The following is an 18,915-nucleotide window of genomic DNA, read 5'->3' on the forward strand; positions in this document are numbered from 1 at the left end:
GTGTATTCAGTGCACCCCAGCTGCTCCCAGGCCATGGCTGCCCAATGGCAACAACATCCCTGGTGGATCCAACCCCACCCACCCTCTAAAGGAAATAAAAGAGGGTACTTGGAGGATGAGGGGCTGGTCTTGGTGTTCTGGGAGAAGCTGAACTTGAAGTCAATGAAGAACATCATTCGTTAGAAAAAGACCCTTTACCTAAAGTGTGTCCTGTAGAGGGAGTGCTGTTCCTGAAGCAGGAAAAGGGTGGGAAGCAGCACAGAAGGACAATGAGGCCTGAGCTCCATGGACAGACTGGACAGACTGTAGAAACTCAGGCCCAGACCCAGCAGTGGGACCTGCCTGCACCCGAACTCCATAGGCCTGTTGTCCGAGCTGAGGCAGACACAGTTTGAAGTGGCTAGGAAACCGTGGCCACTGGAATGGGTGCAAGAGTCCAGGCCAGACAGTCATGGGACTCATATGGTCCCCTTGGATTTTGGAAAATTTGGATGGGAAAGGCAAGCTACCATGTAGTGAGTTAAAAGCCCAGGCACGTCGGTGAGATCCTCAGCTCAGGTCCTTAGTATTCCACAGCTGGCCTAGGGACCATCCTCGCCAACACGGGATACTTCCTGCAGGATGTAACGTACCACGTTTATTAAAATAAATAATGAGGACTCATCTCACTGTCTAATTGTAAACATTGAGAAGGTAATGGTCACGCTCCAATTTATAGGGAATGCTGAATTTACCCAGTCTGGGCCTGTTGTTTCTTCCCCAACAAATACTAGTATCTGGTATATGGAAAAGGGTTGTTTTTGTTGGGAGGGATATAGGATTCTGTTATACTAAGTGATTTTTATTGTAATAACACCCTCTTTATGTTAAATACTACTGGAATGTGGTATAACACTGAAAGTATAGGCAAAATAACTTTGCCTGAGGTTAATAAAATCTATGAAATTATTGATACTGGATATACAATATATTGGGGAATTGAACCTAATCCTTCCCATGAGGTCATTTCTATGGAAACTATGCCAGAAGGAAAATTATGACTTCTGAATCATGAAATAGTAACAGTCTTCATTCATCCAGACAACCATAACACGCAAGGTAGAAAGGACAGTGGACCAGGGAGGAAGACATATTATTAAATTAATAAAACTTCAGATGATACATGCACAGGATTTTGGTGTCTGGGATGCCTGTTCCCCTCAGACACTTCCTTGTCTAATATTAGATGTTTTCTGTTCCTAATCGGTGTTGTGGGTTTAGTACAGTTACTGCTGTCCCTGGTGTGTAAATGTTACACTAGAGGCAGAAAACCAGAACTTACGACCAGCTGCAAAAAGACTAAGGTCATGGCAGCTCGAAAACTGGAAATGATCCAGAACATTCACAAACAAGGGCATGGAGGCTCTGACTGCCTCCCATTTCCCTGCCTTCTCTGAATAATAACAGTTGGACCTTCATTTTCATCTGGGGTTACAGTCTGGCCCTGTTCCCATTGGTCCGCCCTGTTCAGCCAGACAGACCTGACTCTGAGACGGCCCAGGAGTGAGCCTTCCCAGCACCGTGGGGCCTCCTACCCATCCTAAGGCTTGGTCAGCAATGCGTGCTTTGGTTGGTTTATGACCAAAAGGGGGACATGTGGAAGGAAAGGGGCCACAGAAGCTCAGGGGAGGCCTGTGTGGCAGCCTTACACTCAGAGACCTAAGGGAACCTCACTGCTCATCCCGAGTGACCCGGGAATGGTCTCCCTGAGGGTTCTAGTCCCACAGCTCTCCCTGCTCACACCTCAGGTCTGTTAAGTGGCTTTTCCTGAACGAAAGTGAGACTCCAATAATCTGCATATAAGTCCTTTTATGTTTAAATTACAAAATGTTGGTCCCATTATTTGTTCCAGGAATCACTCAGGGGAATCATGCCAGAGAGCGAGCATTCCAAGGTTTTCATGATGTTGAGCTGAGAGCCACTTCATTTCCCGCTTGACTTTCCCCCACGGTAGAGAAAACGCTGCACCTTTCATATCATATGACGACACATAAACCACCTTTCCTTCCCCAGAAGAAGAAAACATTTAAATGTGGATTGAAGTCCTTTCTCCAATCGCGGCCCTAGCGCATCACTGATTTGTGTGGATCCAAATTTGGCTGAGACAAGGATGGCTTGTGGGCTTGTTACCAAATACACAAATTTCTCCCCATTGCTGCTGTCAAAATGTTGGGCATGAAGTCCAAATTATGACTTTTTTCAACTCACAAATATTTTTTTTATTTGTTTTTTCCACCAGCCTTTATCCCCCAAACCGTGAATACAAACCCCCACCCCAATTACCACACTGTTGTCCGTGTCCATGAGATTTTTTATTTTTTAACTACAGTCGCGATACAATGTTATATTACTTTCCACCATGAAACTCCATGATTACACATTTACATAGCTTTTTAAGCAATCTCCCCAAAAAGCCTAGTACCCATTGGACACCAAACAAAGTCAGAACAATATTACTTCCTACTTTCCATGTGCTGTACTTCACACCCTACTCATAAGTGTCCAGGGCTGATACAGGACAACCACCACATTTTCGCTGACTTGGGTGGAAGGTATGAGAGGGGCTAAGGAGGGGGAGTGTAGAAGTGGTGAAGAGCACAGCAGGACAATCTCAGAGTATCTCCCTGTAAATTACTGATGAATGACACACACCAAATCATGAATGTGTAATGGGGGGACCTGGCCACCACCAACCTGGGGAGTCACCAGGATGAACGTCCCCACGGTGAGGACAGGTGGGTGCAGTGTCTGGTCCTTGTTCATTCCTCTACAGTCCTGGCTCCCTTGGTGGCCTCAACCACACTCACAGATTTAAATGTCATTCTCGTAGCATCACCTCCACATCTGTGTCTCCAGCCCAGGCATTTCTCCTCAAGGTCCCCACACTCATCTGACCAACCTGACACCTCACTGGTGTGCCTATCACACATCTCACCTTGTCCTTCTCTACAGCTGAACATTTGATATACCCCTCTGTCCCCACACATGCTCCTACAGAGTCTTCCCCATCTCTGCTGATATAACCCTATCTTTCTGCTGGCAGAATACAAATGTGGGGTACCATCCTTGACTCCTTTCTCACACCCCAGTTTTAATCATTAGGAAATGCTGTGAAATCTATCTTCCAAATGCCTTCAGTGTCCAGTCCCTTCCCACTGTTTCCACCACTCACAGCCCCGTCAGAACACCCAGCTCCTGCAGCCTGGAACCATGGGAGCTTCCCCACACCTTTCCCTCCTGCCTCGCTGGTCCCTTGTGTCCTGATTCTGTTCTCAGTTGAGTAGCCAGACTGACCCTGTGGCCCGAGGGCTCTCTGTTGGGGAGGAACTCTCAGAGGAAACCACTAAGGACTTTGTCTCCTTGGTCATGACCTTCCAGGACTCAGCATCCGCAGAATGAGAGCAGTGTCTGCAGTGGATTAAGGACAGTGGACAATGGAACAATTCCTGCCTTAAGCAGGTGTTCCTCACTTTCTGATTGGTCAGCTCTCTGATGCTCACAGGGACACCCCTGAGGTCTATACCAGGGGGGCCTGGAAGCGTGGCAGAACTCCTAGGCTACAAAGCAGCACTCATTTAGAATCAGGGGACTAAACCAGCCACAGCCAGGGTCCAGAAAATACATTTGGATGTGCGGGAAGAAACCCTGAATAGTGCATGGAGCACAGGTGGTCACAGGGAACATCACTGGGGAGCCGTGATGTCCCCTTGTCACGTGTCACACAGTCTGTCCCTCCTGGCTTATCTCCACACCTCATGGTAAAGTTTATGAATTTAAAGTGACTTAGAACAGCTTAACAAACAGGGTAAAGGTTTAGATGGAAGAACACCTACCAGAAACAATGCACTTTGGAGCTTTTAATCTAAATCACTTCTGTTTAATTCATATATGTATATATATAAATTTAATATAATACAGACATGTTCAGATACTTGTTGCAGAAACAGCAGACAGGGATCCTTAAAGTCCCAAGGGGAGGCTGCAATGGCTATTTAGCACCAAACCTGGACAAGGCAGCTCTGTCACGCTGGGAAAGAAAGTTGTTATGAACAAATTCAGGTCAGTGTCAGAAGTGTCACATTCTCCCCCAGCCCACCTCATGCTCAGAATGTCCCACTCTCAGAGTCCCCAAAACAAATACCCTCCTCTGTCCAAATACCCCCCCCTTCCTGCCCTCAGGGTCTCACCCTTAGGAGCTGTAGGAGACACATCAGAACCCTGGGCCCTGTTGCTGTCTGGGGAAGACACAACAGCAGAGTTATGGGGTGGGGGAGCCCCCTTCACAGACTCCAGCCCACACTCCCCCAAGGATCCCAGATGTCACCTCCCCTACACCCACACTTACAGGCAGCCTGAGCGTAGCTCTTCCTGCCTCTGCCTGTGGGAAGAAAATATTCTGTGAGAAGTCAGGGGGAAGGCTGGGTCCTGTGACCCTAAAGGAGCCCCACACTCCTGAAGCACAGGGGAAGGATCCAGAACTCAACACCCAGGGTACGATCAGGAAATACATGGGAAGTACATGTGCAGGGACTGGACCAACTGCCCATCAGGATGTCTGTCCTCAGCAGGGACCTTCCCCTCTGACCTGTGACAGTTGGGAATTAGTCCCTATTGCTAGAATCATCAGGTGATAAATGTGTCCCTCCCTTTCCCATGGGCCTCACTAAAGAGTCAGTGTTAGGAAATAGGCCCCAGATGGGCAAGCACCTGTGTGGGGATATAATGACCATTAAGGAGGCAGAGCACACTTCCAGCTGGGCTTGACCCCCAGAGGGACAGGAAACTCAGCCCCACCCCTTGCCCACCTGAGCACTTCCTCCTCCACAGCACAGCTCCAGTGACCACAGCTCCAAGGAGACCCAGGGCAACAGTGATGCCCACAATGGTGATGGTGCTCTGAGGAGGGGGGTCTGCAAGGGGAGGGTGAGAGGTCAGCCTCAGGCCTGAGTCCTGACCCTGCTCAGGGACACCCTGAGGAGAGGCTCTGTGCCCACATCCCCTCCTCACCCCATCTCAGGGTCAGGGGCTCAGGCAGCCCCTGGTGCTGCACATGGCATGTGTATCTCTGCTCCTCTCCAGGGGGCATGACCACAGCTGCCCACTTCTGGAAGGTCCCGTCCCCTGCAGGCCTGGTCTCCACAAGCTCCATGTCCTGGGTCACGTTCTTCCTGTCACGCTGCCAGGTCAGGGTGATGTCAGCAGGGTAGAAGCCCAGGGCCCAGCACTTCAGGGTGACCTCATGGTCAGAGATGGTGTGGTGGGTCACGTGTGTCTTTGGAGGGTCTGAGGGGAGGTTGGGAAAATTCAGGAACTTTGCATGGTCATGGGACACTCCAGCAGTGCTCATGTGACTACCCTGAGAGTGGATAAGGACAGTGGGGGTGGGGGAAGGGAGAGCAACACTCAGACTGGACAGAAGCACATGGGATAATCACCTATTCCTTAGAAACTTCCAGAATCCTGGTGGGAACCTGGAGTAGGAGTGTCCAGGTGTCTAAGGGGAGACACAGACTCAGGTGGAGGCTGATGACTCAGAAACCTGTAGTCAGTCAGGCCTGCAGAGAAGGTCTCAGCCCCAGAATCAGGGAGAGTGTCCTGGTGCACCAGGTGAGGGAACCGCTGTGGGTGTGTTTCAGGGAGAAGCTGGGTCTCTTATTGTCCTTAGAGAAAGTTGGGCCTGCCAGTGAGTCACAGAATAAGGCGATCTGGGGGACTTTTTCCTCTCCTGTGCAGGGAGCGGGGAGGGGGCAGTTGCTTGGTTCTGACACTGCCCCATTTTCCTCCTCTCCTTGTAGGAAGCCGCCTCAGCCCACAGATCCTTTCCTTGGGGAGGCTCGCGCCCTGGTACCTGCTCGGAGCAGGGTCTCCTCCTTCTCCAGGAACAGGCGGAGCCAGCGCACGCACTTGCTCTCCAGGAAGGTCCTCACGCTGTCCGCATCAGGGACTCGCAGCAATCTGTTCCTATCGATCCAGGGGGCCGTGTCGGCGGTGGTCCAGGAACTCAGGTTCTCGTTCAGGGCGTTGTAGTCGGTGCCCTCGTAGGCGAACTGACTGTACCCTCGGAGGAAGCGTCCGTCGGACCCCAGGACGCAGCCAGTGTTTTCCTGCCAGGTGTAGAGCTCTGACCCCACCCGGAAGTCAGCCCCGCTCACTTAACCCCGCCTGGCCCCCACAGGACCGCAGCCTCCAGGTGAGGCTCGGAGCGGAGACTGAGGGCCACCTGGGCATGTCCGTGGGAATGGGACTCATGACCCGACCCGGGCGCGCCTGGCTCACCGAGATCGCTGATGAAGGCGGAGCCACGCAGGTCTAGCTTCTCTTTCCGTACGTCTTCATAGTGCTTGAAGACCTGCGTCTGTTCCTCCCAAAAATCTGGATTCTCTTGTTCCACCCACGGCTGCTGCATCCACGTCACCCGCGGCTCCAGCCTTGGGTTCTGGGCATCGCTGTCGAGCCCCATGATCTCCGTGTCGTCCACGTAGCCGACGACGGTGTACCGGTACTGCCACACGTTCGGTCCGTACATGGCGGTGCTGCAATATCTCAGGGTATGGGGCACTGGGCGCGGGGAGGACGCGTGTCCTGGGATCTTGGTCAGGCCTGTATGGGCAGGTGCCCGGAGGAAGGATATGGGGGTGGTGGTTAAGAGGTGGGCGCTGGAGAGGCAGAGGGGCGGGACCGAGGTGGGAGTGGGGGGTCTGGGGTCTGGGCTGTGGGTGCGGGAGACGCGCCTTCCCCGAGTCTTGCGCCCCCACCGGGTCCCCTGGTTCCTGCCCCGCAGAGGCCATTCCCCCCGGATCCCGCACTCACCGGCCCAGATCTCGGTCAGGGTCAGGGCCCCTGAGAGCAGCAGGAGCAGGAGTTCAGGCCACATGTGCTACGTCGGTGCAGGAGTTAGGATTGTCAGTGAGGACTTGATACCCTTCACGTGACAACGAATGGCGGCTCTAGTCCACGGTGACATTGATTGGCTCCTCTAGTGTTCAACATCCAATGAGAGTGAGAACTGGGGCAGCGTCATGAGTATCCAGGCCTGGGAACACCGGGTCTTTGCCTTGAGTCCTCCTCCTCCTGGACCGAGAATTCTCTGTCCCACAGTTACCTGGAGTCCTGGCCCACGGGCTGTTTTTTTTTTTTTTTCAGCGACTCTGCAATATTTTGGCTTCAGGACACCTGTAGTCTTATAAATAGGGAGGACAGCCAAAATAATTTTGCTTATGTGGGTTATAGCTATGAATATTTGCCATACAAGGAAAAAACAATTGGAAAAACTATTAATTTATTTAGAATAATATTAATAACCTAACATATCTTATCAGAAATGATGTTTTTGTGAAAAATAAGTATTTCCCAAATAAACAACGTAGTGAGAAGAGTGGCTCTGCTTACATTTTACATTTTTGCAAGTCTCAGTTCTTGTCTGTAGCATTAGAAGACCGCTGGAATTTCTTTTTTATTTTTAGATGAAACAATTTTATTTCATAGTTGTCTTTAAAGCCACAAAGACACTATGTTTTTCATATAAAAGCATTAGTACAGATAACTAGACCTTCTAGAAAATGATTATATAGACCTTCTCAAAGAAAAATGCATCCAAAACCAGGTTTCAGTGAAATCGCTTGGGAAAGACTCCCTGCTGGACCCATTCCTAAAACGTATCCTTCCACCACTGCATCTTTTGGGTCAGAGCACAGATATTGTCATCAGGGCATATTCCTGCATCCTTACACATTTGTTAGTACACATATAGACCAGGGGATTGTCACTTAAAGCTCCATGGGTTCATCGGCCTTTTCTGCAGGTTCATCAGAGCTGGCTGAGCAGACTGTGCCTTTCTCAGTGGCTTTTCTTCAAGATCTTCCAGGAGTGGGGACACATCATCATCACCATCATCATAAATTGTAAACCCCAATTCTTTACCAACAATTCCAATGGAAACATTGGTTGGAGTTAGGCCCTGCGCTGCAGGAAGTGTCTCTCCTAAAGCACACAGGCTGTGCTTAACCAATTCATTGAAATTGGACTCCATAAATTCAGACATGTGTTTCTCTGAGTAAGTGCGAGCTGATTGAGAATGGGCTCCACGGAACGTGGCTCTGCAGTCAAAGGGGTTAGCAGATGGATGGGTTTGGAAACTGTGAGGGCCGGTATCATCATAACCAGCGATAGGCAGCCCAACACCATATGGCCTTCAGCCATATCTTTGCATTGGTATCTGGATCTTACTTCTGATTAGAGTGACAAGACGAGACACAGGAAGAGGTCTGTCCAATACAAATCCGGAATCCACACACTCTCGGCGCATACAATCACATGACAGTCTAGCCTCAGCTCTGAGTCCTGCCGTTGAGATACTGATGTGGTTGTCAACATGGAGAATTTTTTTCTGATGAGCTGCAAGCTCTGACTGCGCTCCCTTTGATGCAACCAACACTTCGTGGGTTTTCGATTTTAGACCAACTGTGGCTGGACCTTGTTTGACAGCTCCCATGGCGTATTTCATTCCATGAATCCTGCCCCGGGGACTCCAAACAGTGACATCATTGTCATAGACCAGGTAGTCACCTTCTGCAAAGCGGCAGATCAAGCAGCACAGTTGAAACTACTGCTTGGCCTGGGTTTTCATATTTGCTTCTGTGTTTAATCTGTTACTTTGGTGGCAGTATATGAAGGCATATACAGCCTCACACAAATATGGAGGAGGAACATTTTTAATAACATTTTCAGCTAAGCGTGGATATTCATCTTTGATTGTTCACTAAAGCTACACAAGTGGTAGTTCCTGAAAAGCTCTTTGCAAAGTGGAACCTGAAACTACACCATTGAGTATTTTCTATTCTGTTGTGTTGCTTGAGTGGCTCTTGTACTGATGGAGGATTATGTGAAAGTTATGCATCGTTTCACTAAGTGATAGAGATCTCCCAGTGTTGGGGCATTTGATGACACATCATCAAAAGTCACAACTGTTTTTTTTTTTAAAGATTTTATTTATTTATTTTTAGGGAGGGAAGGGAGGGGGAGGGAGAGAGAGAGAGAGAGAGGGAGAGAGAGAGAGAGAAACATCAATGTGCGGTTGCTGGGGGTTATGGCCTGCAACCCAGGAATGTACCCTGGCTGGGAATCGAACCTGGGACACTAAAAGTCACAACTGTTAACGTTACCACAGAACCCACTGGAAATGGTTGTCAGCTCTGGGAAGCTGTCTGGCTGCTGTGGTGAGACATACATTTGCCAGAATGCTGGTTTTCTCCTGAGAGCTTCCATTCCATCCAGACAAGTGCTGTCAGATGTCAACTGCCTGTTGACTCTCCTTGAGGGAGAAGCTCACATTCATTTGAGAGTGTTCGCCAGTTCACCACACCTCAGTCATCACAGCTTCTGTGTCTCTCATTCTCTTAAGTGAGCTTGCTGTTCTGTGAAGAAGAGGCTGACTCAGCCCTCACAGGTCACTTTCCTGGGCTCATGACACTTGGGAATGAATGTAGCAGAAGTGTGTTTGTGCACTTTCCTGGTCATCATAGGAGATATTTTAGTTTTTGTTCCCCATTTTCATTAAAGACCATTAAGAAATGAATCCATTTGGCCTTTTGGTCCTACATCTTCTTAGGAAGCAGTGAGAATAGGTGCTCCTTGATTTCTGCTACACCGCTGAAGGATGACACAAAGAAGAAAGATGCTGGAAAGTCAGCCAAGAAAGGCAAAGACCCAGTGAACAAATCTAGGGGCAAGGCCAAAAAGGAGAAGTACTTCAAAGGCAAATCTGGATGTAGGGGTCTGTACGCGTCGGGGACTTGATTTTTTACCAAAAAATGAAACAAACAAACAAAAAAACCCTGCAGGAGATGTGATGCATGAAGGGGGCATTGTCGTGATGAAGCTGTCAATCATCAGTTGCCCACGGCTGCAGCCCATTTTGACATATTGTCACTCTCAACTCAGGAAGAACATTATTGTGGTACTTTAAAAAAAAAAATATATATATATATATATTTATTTATTTATTTTTAGAGAGGGGGAAAGGAAGGTGAAAGAGAGGGAGAGAAACATCAATGTGTGGTTGCCTCCCATGCACCCGCTACTGGGGACCTGGCCCACAACCTAGGCATATTCCCTGACTGGGATTTGAACCGGTAACCCTGTGGTTAGCAGGCCCATACTCAATCTACTGAGCTACACCAGCCAGGGCTGATGTGGTACTTTTTAATTGTGTGGCTTGGGGAGGCGTACTCATGATGGACAACATTTTCCCATTCAAAAAACACAGTTGACACAGTCTTGATGTGACTTTGCTGTGCTGACCATCTTTGAAGTGTTTGTGCCACACTTTTATTTGTGCTGCACTCATTGCATCGTTGCATTATCCATGAAAGCCTTCTGAATCCTCTGAATAGTTTCCATGGAGGAATGTTTAAGCTTAATGCAAAGTTTGACTCATTGCTCTACTAGCTCAGTCATTTCAAACATGATGGCCATACCATAGTACACATACTCACTCAACGGCATCTACCGCCCCCACTGACTAGCACCGTGAGGTCATCCTTGTTCATGCATGCACATTCCAGTCCACTCTCCTTGGCTACCAGGTTGTGTTGATGCTGGTGCCAACCATTCTCGATATATTAACAATGGCTGCACTTTTTTGGGACAGGCCTCGTATAGCCTTTGTCTTACATTCTATTTTGTCTGGTATAAGTATTGCTATCCCAGCCTTTTTGGTTGTTGTTTATTTGTTTTCAGTTACATGAAATATCTTTTCCATCCCTCCACTTTGCGTCTGTGTGTGTCTTCTGATCTGAATGGAGTCTCCTGTAGGCAGCATGTGTAAGGGTCTTGTTCTCTTATCTCTTCAGCAACCACATGTCTTTTGACTAGAGCTATGAATTCACCTGCATTTAAAGTAGTTTTTGATAGATATGTATTTATTGGCATGTTATTACTCCTATTTTTAATTTTCTCCTTTTTAAGGAAGACACTTTAACGTTTTAATGTAGTACTTGTTTGGTGGTGATGAACTCCTGCTTTTTCTCATCTGGGAAGCTCTTTCTCTGACCTTCAATTCTAAATGACAGCTTTTCTGGGTGGAGTAATCTTGGTTGTATGTTCTTGCTATTCATCACTTTGAATATTACTTGCCAGTCTTTCCTTTGGCTTGAGGAGTTTTTATTGAGAAATCAGCTGACAGCCTTATGGGAGCTCCATTGTAGGTAGCTAACTGCTTGTATCTTGGTGCTTTTAAATTCTTTGTCTTTACCCTTTGCCATTTCATTCATGACGTGTCTTGGTGCGGGCCTTTTTGGGTTCATCTTGTTTGGACTCTGCACTTCCTGGACTTGTATGTGTATTTCCTTTGCTAAATTAGGGAAGTTTTAAGTCATTGTTTTTTCAAATTGGACTTCCCTTCCTTGCTCTTTTTCCTTTTTTGGGCACTACCATGATGCTAATCTTGGTGGGTGGAAGTTGTCCAGAGGCTCCTTACGGTATCCTCATTTTCTTGGATTCTTTTTTTTTTTTGGTGTTCTGATGGGGTGTTTTCTGGTTTCATATGTCCCACATTGCTGATGGGATCCCCTGCTTCATCTACTCTTCCATTTAAACTCTGCAAAGCATATTTTTTAATCCTCACCCGAGGAAATTTTTTTCATTGCTTTTAGAGAGGGAGGGAGAGAGAGAAACATGGATTGAGAGAGAAACATCAATTAGTTGCCTTCTGTACGTGTTCTGACCAGGTTTCAAACCTGTAACTGAGGTTTGTGCTCTGACTGGGAATTGAACTTGCAACCTTCTAATGTATGGGATGGCATTCTAATTTTCAGCAAGAGGGTACGGGAAAAAGAGAGGGAGAGAAACATCAATGTGCAGTTGCCTCTCCAGTGCCCCATGGAGACCTGGCCCACAACCCACACATGTGCCCTAACTGGGAATCAAACCAGCAACCCTTTGGTTCACAGGCCCATGCTTAATCCACTGAGCCACACCAGCCAGGGCTATTGGTTTCTTTTTTAATCAAAGGTGCCCTGACTGGTGTGGCTTAGTGTGTTGGTCCGTGTCCTGCAAACCGAAAGTTGCCTGTTCGATTCTTGGTCACGGCCCTTGTGTGGGTTGTTGGCCATGTCCCTGTTTGGGTGCACGCAAGAGACAATTATTTGGCGTTTTTCTCTCACATAGATATTTCTTCCCTCTCTCTCCCCCTCTTCCATGCCCTCTATAAAAATAAATAAATAAATAAAAATTAAAAAAAGTAATTGAAGGTAACGCTTTCCACCAGCAAAAATGTTTTGAATTACTAAAGGTTCAGATAATACCTTAGCATTTTTTTAAACAATAAAGTATATATATATATATATATATATATTTTTTAAAGATTTTATTTATTTATTTTTAGAGAGGGAAGGGAGTGGGGGAGAGAGAGAGAGAGAGAGAGGGAGAGAGAGAGAGAGAAACATCAATGTGCGGTTGCTGGGGGTTATGGCCTGCAACCCAGGAATGTACCCTGGCTGGGAATCAAACCTGGGACACTTTGGTTCCCAGCCCGAGCTCAATCCACTGAGCTACGCCAGCCAGGGTAAACAATAAAGTATATTTTAATGAAGGTATGTGTATTAATTTTCAGACATAACACTGTTACCACTTGAAAGACTATTGTAGCCTAGCTGTTATATGCATGGCGGAACCAAAAGTTTGTATGACTCAGGTTATTGCAGTATATGCTTTATTCAGTGGTCTGGACCCAGACCGGAAATATCTCCCACGTATATCTGTATTCTAGATGTAAAAATGGTGTGTCATCTACCCTGCACTCAAAAAACACTGGTTGAGTGACTCATCATTGAAGGACACCTCCCTGTTCTAGTGACAGTGTCTTTATTGATGTGGCCCCCGCTACCATCTGTGCTGTGGTAACACTACAACCTGCACTCATGCTGCCATCGAGGCCCTCCACATCCCCATGGTGCTGCCCCCCTAAACCTGCAGGGGCCTCTGCTGTCTGAATCCCCGAGTTTGCACTGGGGTCCCCACTAGGTTGAAGGGCCTGGGAGATGGTGGCTGAGCAGAGCAGAATCGCAGCAGGAACGTGTCTGAGATGAGACATTACAAGCCCCCTGCTCTCTGCTAATTCCAGAACCCGGTTCCCTGGAGGAGGCTGGGAAAAGGTGGGAGAACTATCACGCCCAGGGAGGTAAGAGCAGGATGAGTCTGAAACTTCCTCTTCTGACACCACAGATTCCTGAGTGCAGGGGCCACCCTGGTCATGTGGGGACAATGACAGGCAAAATGCCTCCTGTCACTGTCAGATGAGGATACCCAAAGAGAATGAGATGAAAACTCATACACAAAATCTACTCAACCATAAGAAATGATAGAGCCCTGGCTGTTGTGGCTCAGTGGATTGAGCACTGACCTCTGAACCAACGGGCTGCTGGTTTGATTCCCAGTCAGGGTACATGACTGGGTTGCAGGCCAGGTCCCCAGCAGGGGGCGCTTGAGGGGCAACCACACATTGATGTTTCCCTCTGTTTCTCCCTCCATTCTCCACTCTAAAAATAAAAATAAAACAAAAACGTTAAAGAAAAAAATTAAAGATGGAATACTGCCATCTGTGACAACATGGATGGACCCTGAGAATACCATGCAAAGCCAAATCAGCCAGAGAGAAACAATTAAGAATCATATGATATCACTCACAAGTGGGACATAAACCTGAAACTCATGGACACAGACAGCAGTGTGGTGGTTCCCAGAGGGAAGAGGTTGGGGAGGAGGGGCCTAGTACCTGGTGAGGGAAGATGGTTTGACTTCAGGTGGTGGGCAATGCAGGGATCCTGTATCATAGATGTGTACACCTGAAACCTACATGATCTTCTTAATCAATGTACCCGCAATAAATTTATAAGAGCACACCCCAATAATTTAATAAAAATACTCTAATAATTTAATTAGAAAACAAGAGTAGACATAATAGCTACAAAAACAAAGAAACCACAAATACCCAAAAGATGGGGGCTGAGGACCAGACCCAGGCCTGAGCCCAGGCTGACGTGGCCACAGGAAGCCCTCACTGAGCACAGCCCTGGAGTCACCACGACAAGGCCCAGGTGATGCTCAAGTACCTGGGACCCCAGGTCATGATGGGACAAGGTTCTCCTGAAGTGGCGAGGACAAAGGAGCAACAAAGATGACCCAGACGAGGAATTACCAGGATGGGGATGGTCTCATCCCACTGCAGCTAGGACAGGACGGTCCCCAGGGGAGAGGATGCAGGTCCCTATGGGGAGAGTGGCCAGGTGACCAGCTCCTCACTGGTGCTGATAAGGATGCAGACGGCATTCCAATGCTGGTGCAGAAACAGCAGTCAGAGATCCTTAGAGTCCCAAAGGACGCTGCAGTGACTGTTTTAGTAACAAGTCCTGGACAAGGCAGCTCTGTCACACTGGAAAGAAAGTTGTCGCAAACAAATTCAGGTAAGTTTCAGAAGTGTCACATTCTCCCACAGCCACATCATGCTCAGAATGTGCCACTGTGGTAATCCCCAAAACCCAGCTGTGCCCCTCGGTCCCAATGTCCCCCACTTCCTGCCCTCAGGGTCTCACCATCAGGAGCTGTGAGAGACACCTCAGAGCCCTGGGCACTGTCGCTGCCTGGGGGAGACACAATAGCAGAGTTAGGGGTAGGGGAGCCCCCCTCACAGACTCCAGCCCACACTCTCCCAAGGGTCCCAGATGTCACTTCCCCAACACCCTGCAGACTTACAGGCAGCCTGAGCACAACTCTTCCTGCCTCTGCCTGTGGGAAGAAAACATTCTGTGAGAAGCCAGGGGGAAGGCTGGGTCCTGTGACCCTAAAGGAGCCCCACACTCCTGAGGCACAGGGAAGTTTCCAGAACTGTGACTGAAGAGCAAAGGTAGTATCAGGAAATACAGGGACAGTACATAGGCTGGGACTGGACCTATATCCTTGTGGACATCTGGACATCTGTCCTCAGCAGGGACCTTCCCCTCTGATCTGTGAGACCTGGGAATCGGTCCCGATCACTAAAACCATCAGGTAATAAGTGTGTCCTTCACTTTCCCATGGGCCTCACTAAGGAGTCTGTGTTAGGAAATAGGCCCCAGATGGACAAGCACCCGTGTGATGATATGATGCCCATTAATCAGGCAGAGCACACTTCCAGCTGGGCTTGACCCCCAGGGGAACAGGAAACTCAGCCCCACCCCTTGCCCACCTGAGCACTTCCTCCAACATAGCACAGCTCCAGTGACCACAGCTCCAAGGAGACTCAGAAAAGCAGCGATGCCCACAATGGTGATGGTGGTCTGAGGAGGGGGCTCTGTGAGGGGAAGGTGAGAGGTCAACCTCAGGCCTGACTCCTGACCCTGTTCAGGGATGCCCTGAGGAGAGGCTCTGTGTCCATGCCCCCTCCTCACCCCATCTCAGGGTCAGGGGCTCAGGTATTGTCTGGTGCTGTGCATGGCATGTGTATCTCTGCTCCTCTCCAGGGGGCACAGTCAGAGCTGCCCACTTCTGGAAGGTCCCATCCCCTGCAGGCCTGGTCTCCACAAGCTCCACATCCTGGGTCAGGTCCTCTCCATCACGCTGCCAGGTCAGGGTGATGTCCGCAGGATAGAAGCCCAGGGCCCAGCACTTCAGGGTGACCTCATGGTCAGAGATGGGGTGGTGGGTCATGTGTGTCTTTGGAGGATCTGAGGGGAGGGTGAGAAAAATCAGGAACTCTGCATGGTCATGGGACACTCCAGCAGTGCTCATGTGACCACCCTGAGAGTGGACAGGACAGCTGGGGTGGGGGAAGGGACAGCAACACTCAGACACCAGCCTGGACAGAGGCATCTGGGATAATGTCCTATTTCTTGGAAATTTCCAGAATCAGGGTGAGAACCTAGAGTAGGAGTGTCCAGGTCTTTAAAGGGAGACACAGACTCAGGTGGAGGCTGAATGGCTCAGAAAAGCGGGAGTTAGGCCTCCAGAGAAAGTCTCAGTGGGGAACCAGAGAGAGCGTCCTGGTGCACCAGGTGCTGCAGGATGTAAGGGAACTGCTGTGGGGTGTTTCAGGGAGAGACTGCATCCCTTACTGTCCTTTAGAAAAAGCTGACCCCCTGGGTGAGTCACAGAAGAAAGAAACTTTGGGACCTTCCCTCTCTTGAGCTGGAGGGCCGTTCTGACACTGTCCCATTTTCCTCCTCCTTGCAGGAAGCCGCCCCAGCCCACAGATCCCCTCCCCGGGCTGCCTGCGCCCTGGTACCTGCTCGTAGGAGCATCTTCTTCCCCTTCTCCAAGAACAGTTGGAGCCGGCGCACGCATGTATCCTCCAGGAAGAACCTCCTGACGTCCGCATCAGGGACCTGCACCAACTTGCGCCAGGTGTTCTGGGCCGCGGTCCAGGAGCGCAGGTCCTCGTTCAGGCCGATGAAGTCCGTGCCGTCATAGGCGAACTGCGTGTACCCGCGAAGGAAACTCCCGTCTGGCCCCAGGGTGCAGCCACTCATTGCCTGGAAGGTGTGAGACACTAACCCCTCTCTGAGGTCAGTCCTGCCCACTTAACCTCTCCTCACTTGTCCAGCTCCGACCCACGGTGATTATTGAAAATCAGCTCCGGCTGGTGTGGCTCAGTGGATTGAGTGCGGGTCTGCGAATCAAAGGGTCTCTGGTTGATTTTCAGTCAGGGCACATGCCTGGGTTGCAAGCCAGGTCCCCAGTAGGGGGCGCGCGTGAGACAACCACACTTTCGTGTTTCTCTCCCTCTCTTTCTGCCTCCCTTCCTCTCTCTAAAAACAAATAAATCTTTCAAAAACCTCCCGGGGCTCCTCCGGGGTTGGGGCAGGACGAACCCCACAGCCGCGGGTGATGCCAGGACGGGCGGCCTCCCTGCGACGGTGGCCCGACCTTGGGGATGGGGTTCAGGCCGGGATCCGGGCGGGCGTGGCTCACCATCGTCGCTCTGGTTGAAGTAGGCTCGCAGCTTGTTCAGGTTCCCTTCGTTGATCTGTGCGTTGTGCGCGCAAAACCTTGACCGATGGTACCAATAGTACGGCTTTTCCTGCTCCGACCAGGGCCGCTCGGAACACGGTGCTGGCTCCTCCAGCCTGGTACTCGCAGCGTCGCTGTCGAACCGCACGATCTCCGTGTCGTCCACATAGCCGACGACGACGTACCGGGACTTTCCACGGCCCGGTCCGGACACAGCGGTGCTGATATATCTCAGGGTGTGAGTGTCTGCCGGGCAGGGAGGACGCGCGCCCTGGGTCATCCCGTAGGGGCAGGGGGTGCGGGAGACAGTAAAGGGTCCAGAAGCGGAAGGTGGGGTGGAAAGGGGAGGAGCGGGATGGGGGTCTGGGCCCCAGCACTGGAGTCACGCAGTGCTGGGCTCCTATGCCCTTGCCGGCCCCCTCGTTCCTGCCCAGCAGAGGCTGTTCCCTCCGGACCCCACACTCACCCGCCCAGGTCTCGGTCAGGGCCAGGGCCCCCAAGAGCAGCAGCAGCAGGGCTCGAGGTCCCATGACCCAGACCCTGAGGGTTTGGGGAGAACGCGTTCTGGTAGCCAGTGAGCACTGTCTACCAGGGCACGGTGACGCTGATTGGCTATTCTAGATTCCTGAAACAACCCAATGGGAGTGAGAACTGGGGAAGCGTCATGAGTATCCAGGAAGTAGGACCTGACGCAGGTTGTGAGAAGGTGAAAAAGCAAAACAAAACAAAAAACACCTCGTGCAGAGGGGCTCTTCAATAGTGAGCTTTAACTGCCTCAGACTCTATCCTCAGACTGAAGTCCTGAGAGCCATGCCTGTTACATTACTTGAGTAACTCTTGTACTGATGCAGGATTATTTGAAAGTTTGAAAGTGATGGATTGTTTCACTAGGTCATGGACATCTCCCAGTGTTGATGCATTTAATTACACATACCAAAAAATCACATTTGTTAACGTTACCACAGACCCCACTAGAAACGGTTGTCAGCTCTGGGAAGCTGCCTGGCTGCCGTGGGGAGACACACGTTTGCCAGAATCCTGGTTTTCCCCTGAGAGCTTCCATTCCATCCAGACAAGTGCTGTCAGGGATCAACTGCTCGTTGACTCTCCATGAGGGAGAAGCTCACGTTCATTTGAGAGAGTGTTCGCCAGTTCACCACACCTCAGTCATCTGCTTCTGTGTCTCTCATTCTCTTAAGTGAACTTGCTGTTCTGTGAGGAAGAGGCTGACTCAGCCCTCACAGGTCACTTTCCTGGGCTCATGGCATTTGGGAATGAATGTAGCAGAAGTGTGTTTGTGCACTTTCCCAGTCATCATGGGAAATATTTTATGTTTTATTCTCCATTTTCATTAAGGACAGTTAAGAAATTAATCCATTTGTATAATGAACTCAAGACATACTTATCTTCTTTTTAAACTTTTTAATTGTTCAATTACAGTTGATGTACAATGTTGGGTTCATGTGTGCAACTCTGTGATTAGACGTTTATATATCTTACAAAGTGATTGCCCCCAATAAACCCAGTACCCACCTGACACCATATGTACTTATTACAATATTAATGACTGTATTCCCTGTGCTGCACTTTACTTCCCTGTGACTGTTCTGTAATGACCAGTGTGTCCTTCTTACTCCCTTCACCTTTTTCTCCTAGTCCCTCCAGTCCCATACCATCTGGCAACTATCACTCTGTTTTCTGTATCTGTGAGTCCGTGTCTGTTCGGCTTGATGGCTTTGTTTTTCATATTCCACATAGAAGTGCAATCACCTGGTGTTTGTCTTTCTCTGTCTGACATATGTCACTCAGCACCATATCCTCCATCATGTTGTTGCCAATGGTGAGATTTCATTCTTTTTTTTAATGACCGAGTCATATTCCATTGTATATATGCAG

The 18,915-nt window shown here is 49.4% G+C and overlaps 2 protein-coding genes and 1 pseudogene across 2 annotated transcripts; all 3 read right to left on the reverse strand.

The window, feature by feature from the left end:
• Positions 1-3,876: 3,876 nt before the first annotated feature.
• On the reverse strand, positions 3,877-6,974 carry LOC114510722 (class I histocompatibility antigen, Gogo-B*0102 alpha chain-like). Its single transcript, XM_036013342.1, has 7 exons — positions 6,850-6,974; positions 6,316-6,639; positions 5,888-6,160; positions 5,047-5,322; positions 4,845-4,949; positions 4,227-4,417; positions 3,877-4,066 (listed from the first exon to the last, which is right to left on the reverse strand). Exons 1-6 carry the CDS (start codon positions 6,911-6,913, stop codon positions 4,320-4,322), a joined length of 1,140 nt encoding a protein of 379 aa, XP_035869235.1. The 5' UTR covers positions 6,914-6,974; the 3' UTR covers positions 3,877-4,066; positions 4,227-4,319.
• Positions 6,975-7,805: 831 nt separating this feature from the next.
• LOC114510723 lies at positions 7,806-10,542 on the reverse strand (annotated as a pseudogene).
• Positions 10,543-14,512: 3,970 nt separating this feature from the next.
• On the reverse strand, positions 14,513-17,628 carry LOC114510724 (class I histocompatibility antigen, Gogo-C*0202 alpha chain-like). Its single transcript, XM_028529239.2, has 7 exons — positions 17,486-17,628; positions 16,981-17,265; positions 16,295-16,558; positions 15,462-15,737; positions 15,260-15,364; positions 14,788-14,820; positions 14,513-14,675 (listed from the first exon to the last, which is right to left on the reverse strand). The coding sequence occupies exons 1-7, from the start codon at positions 17,547-17,549 to the stop codon at positions 14,542-14,544; spliced, it is 1,161 nt and encodes a 386-aa protein (XP_028385040.1). The 5' UTR covers positions 17,550-17,628; the 3' UTR covers positions 14,513-14,541.
• Between the last annotated feature and the right edge of the window lie 1,287 nt (positions 17,629-18,915).

This window comes from Phyllostomus discolor, chromosome 12, assembly GCF_004126475.2.
Source record: "Phyllostomus discolor isolate MPI-MPIP mPhyDis1 chromosome 12, mPhyDis1.pri.v3, whole genome shotgun sequence".
Classification (NCBI taxonomy): Eukaryota; Metazoa; Chordata; class Mammalia; order Chiroptera; family Phyllostomidae; genus Phyllostomus; species Phyllostomus discolor.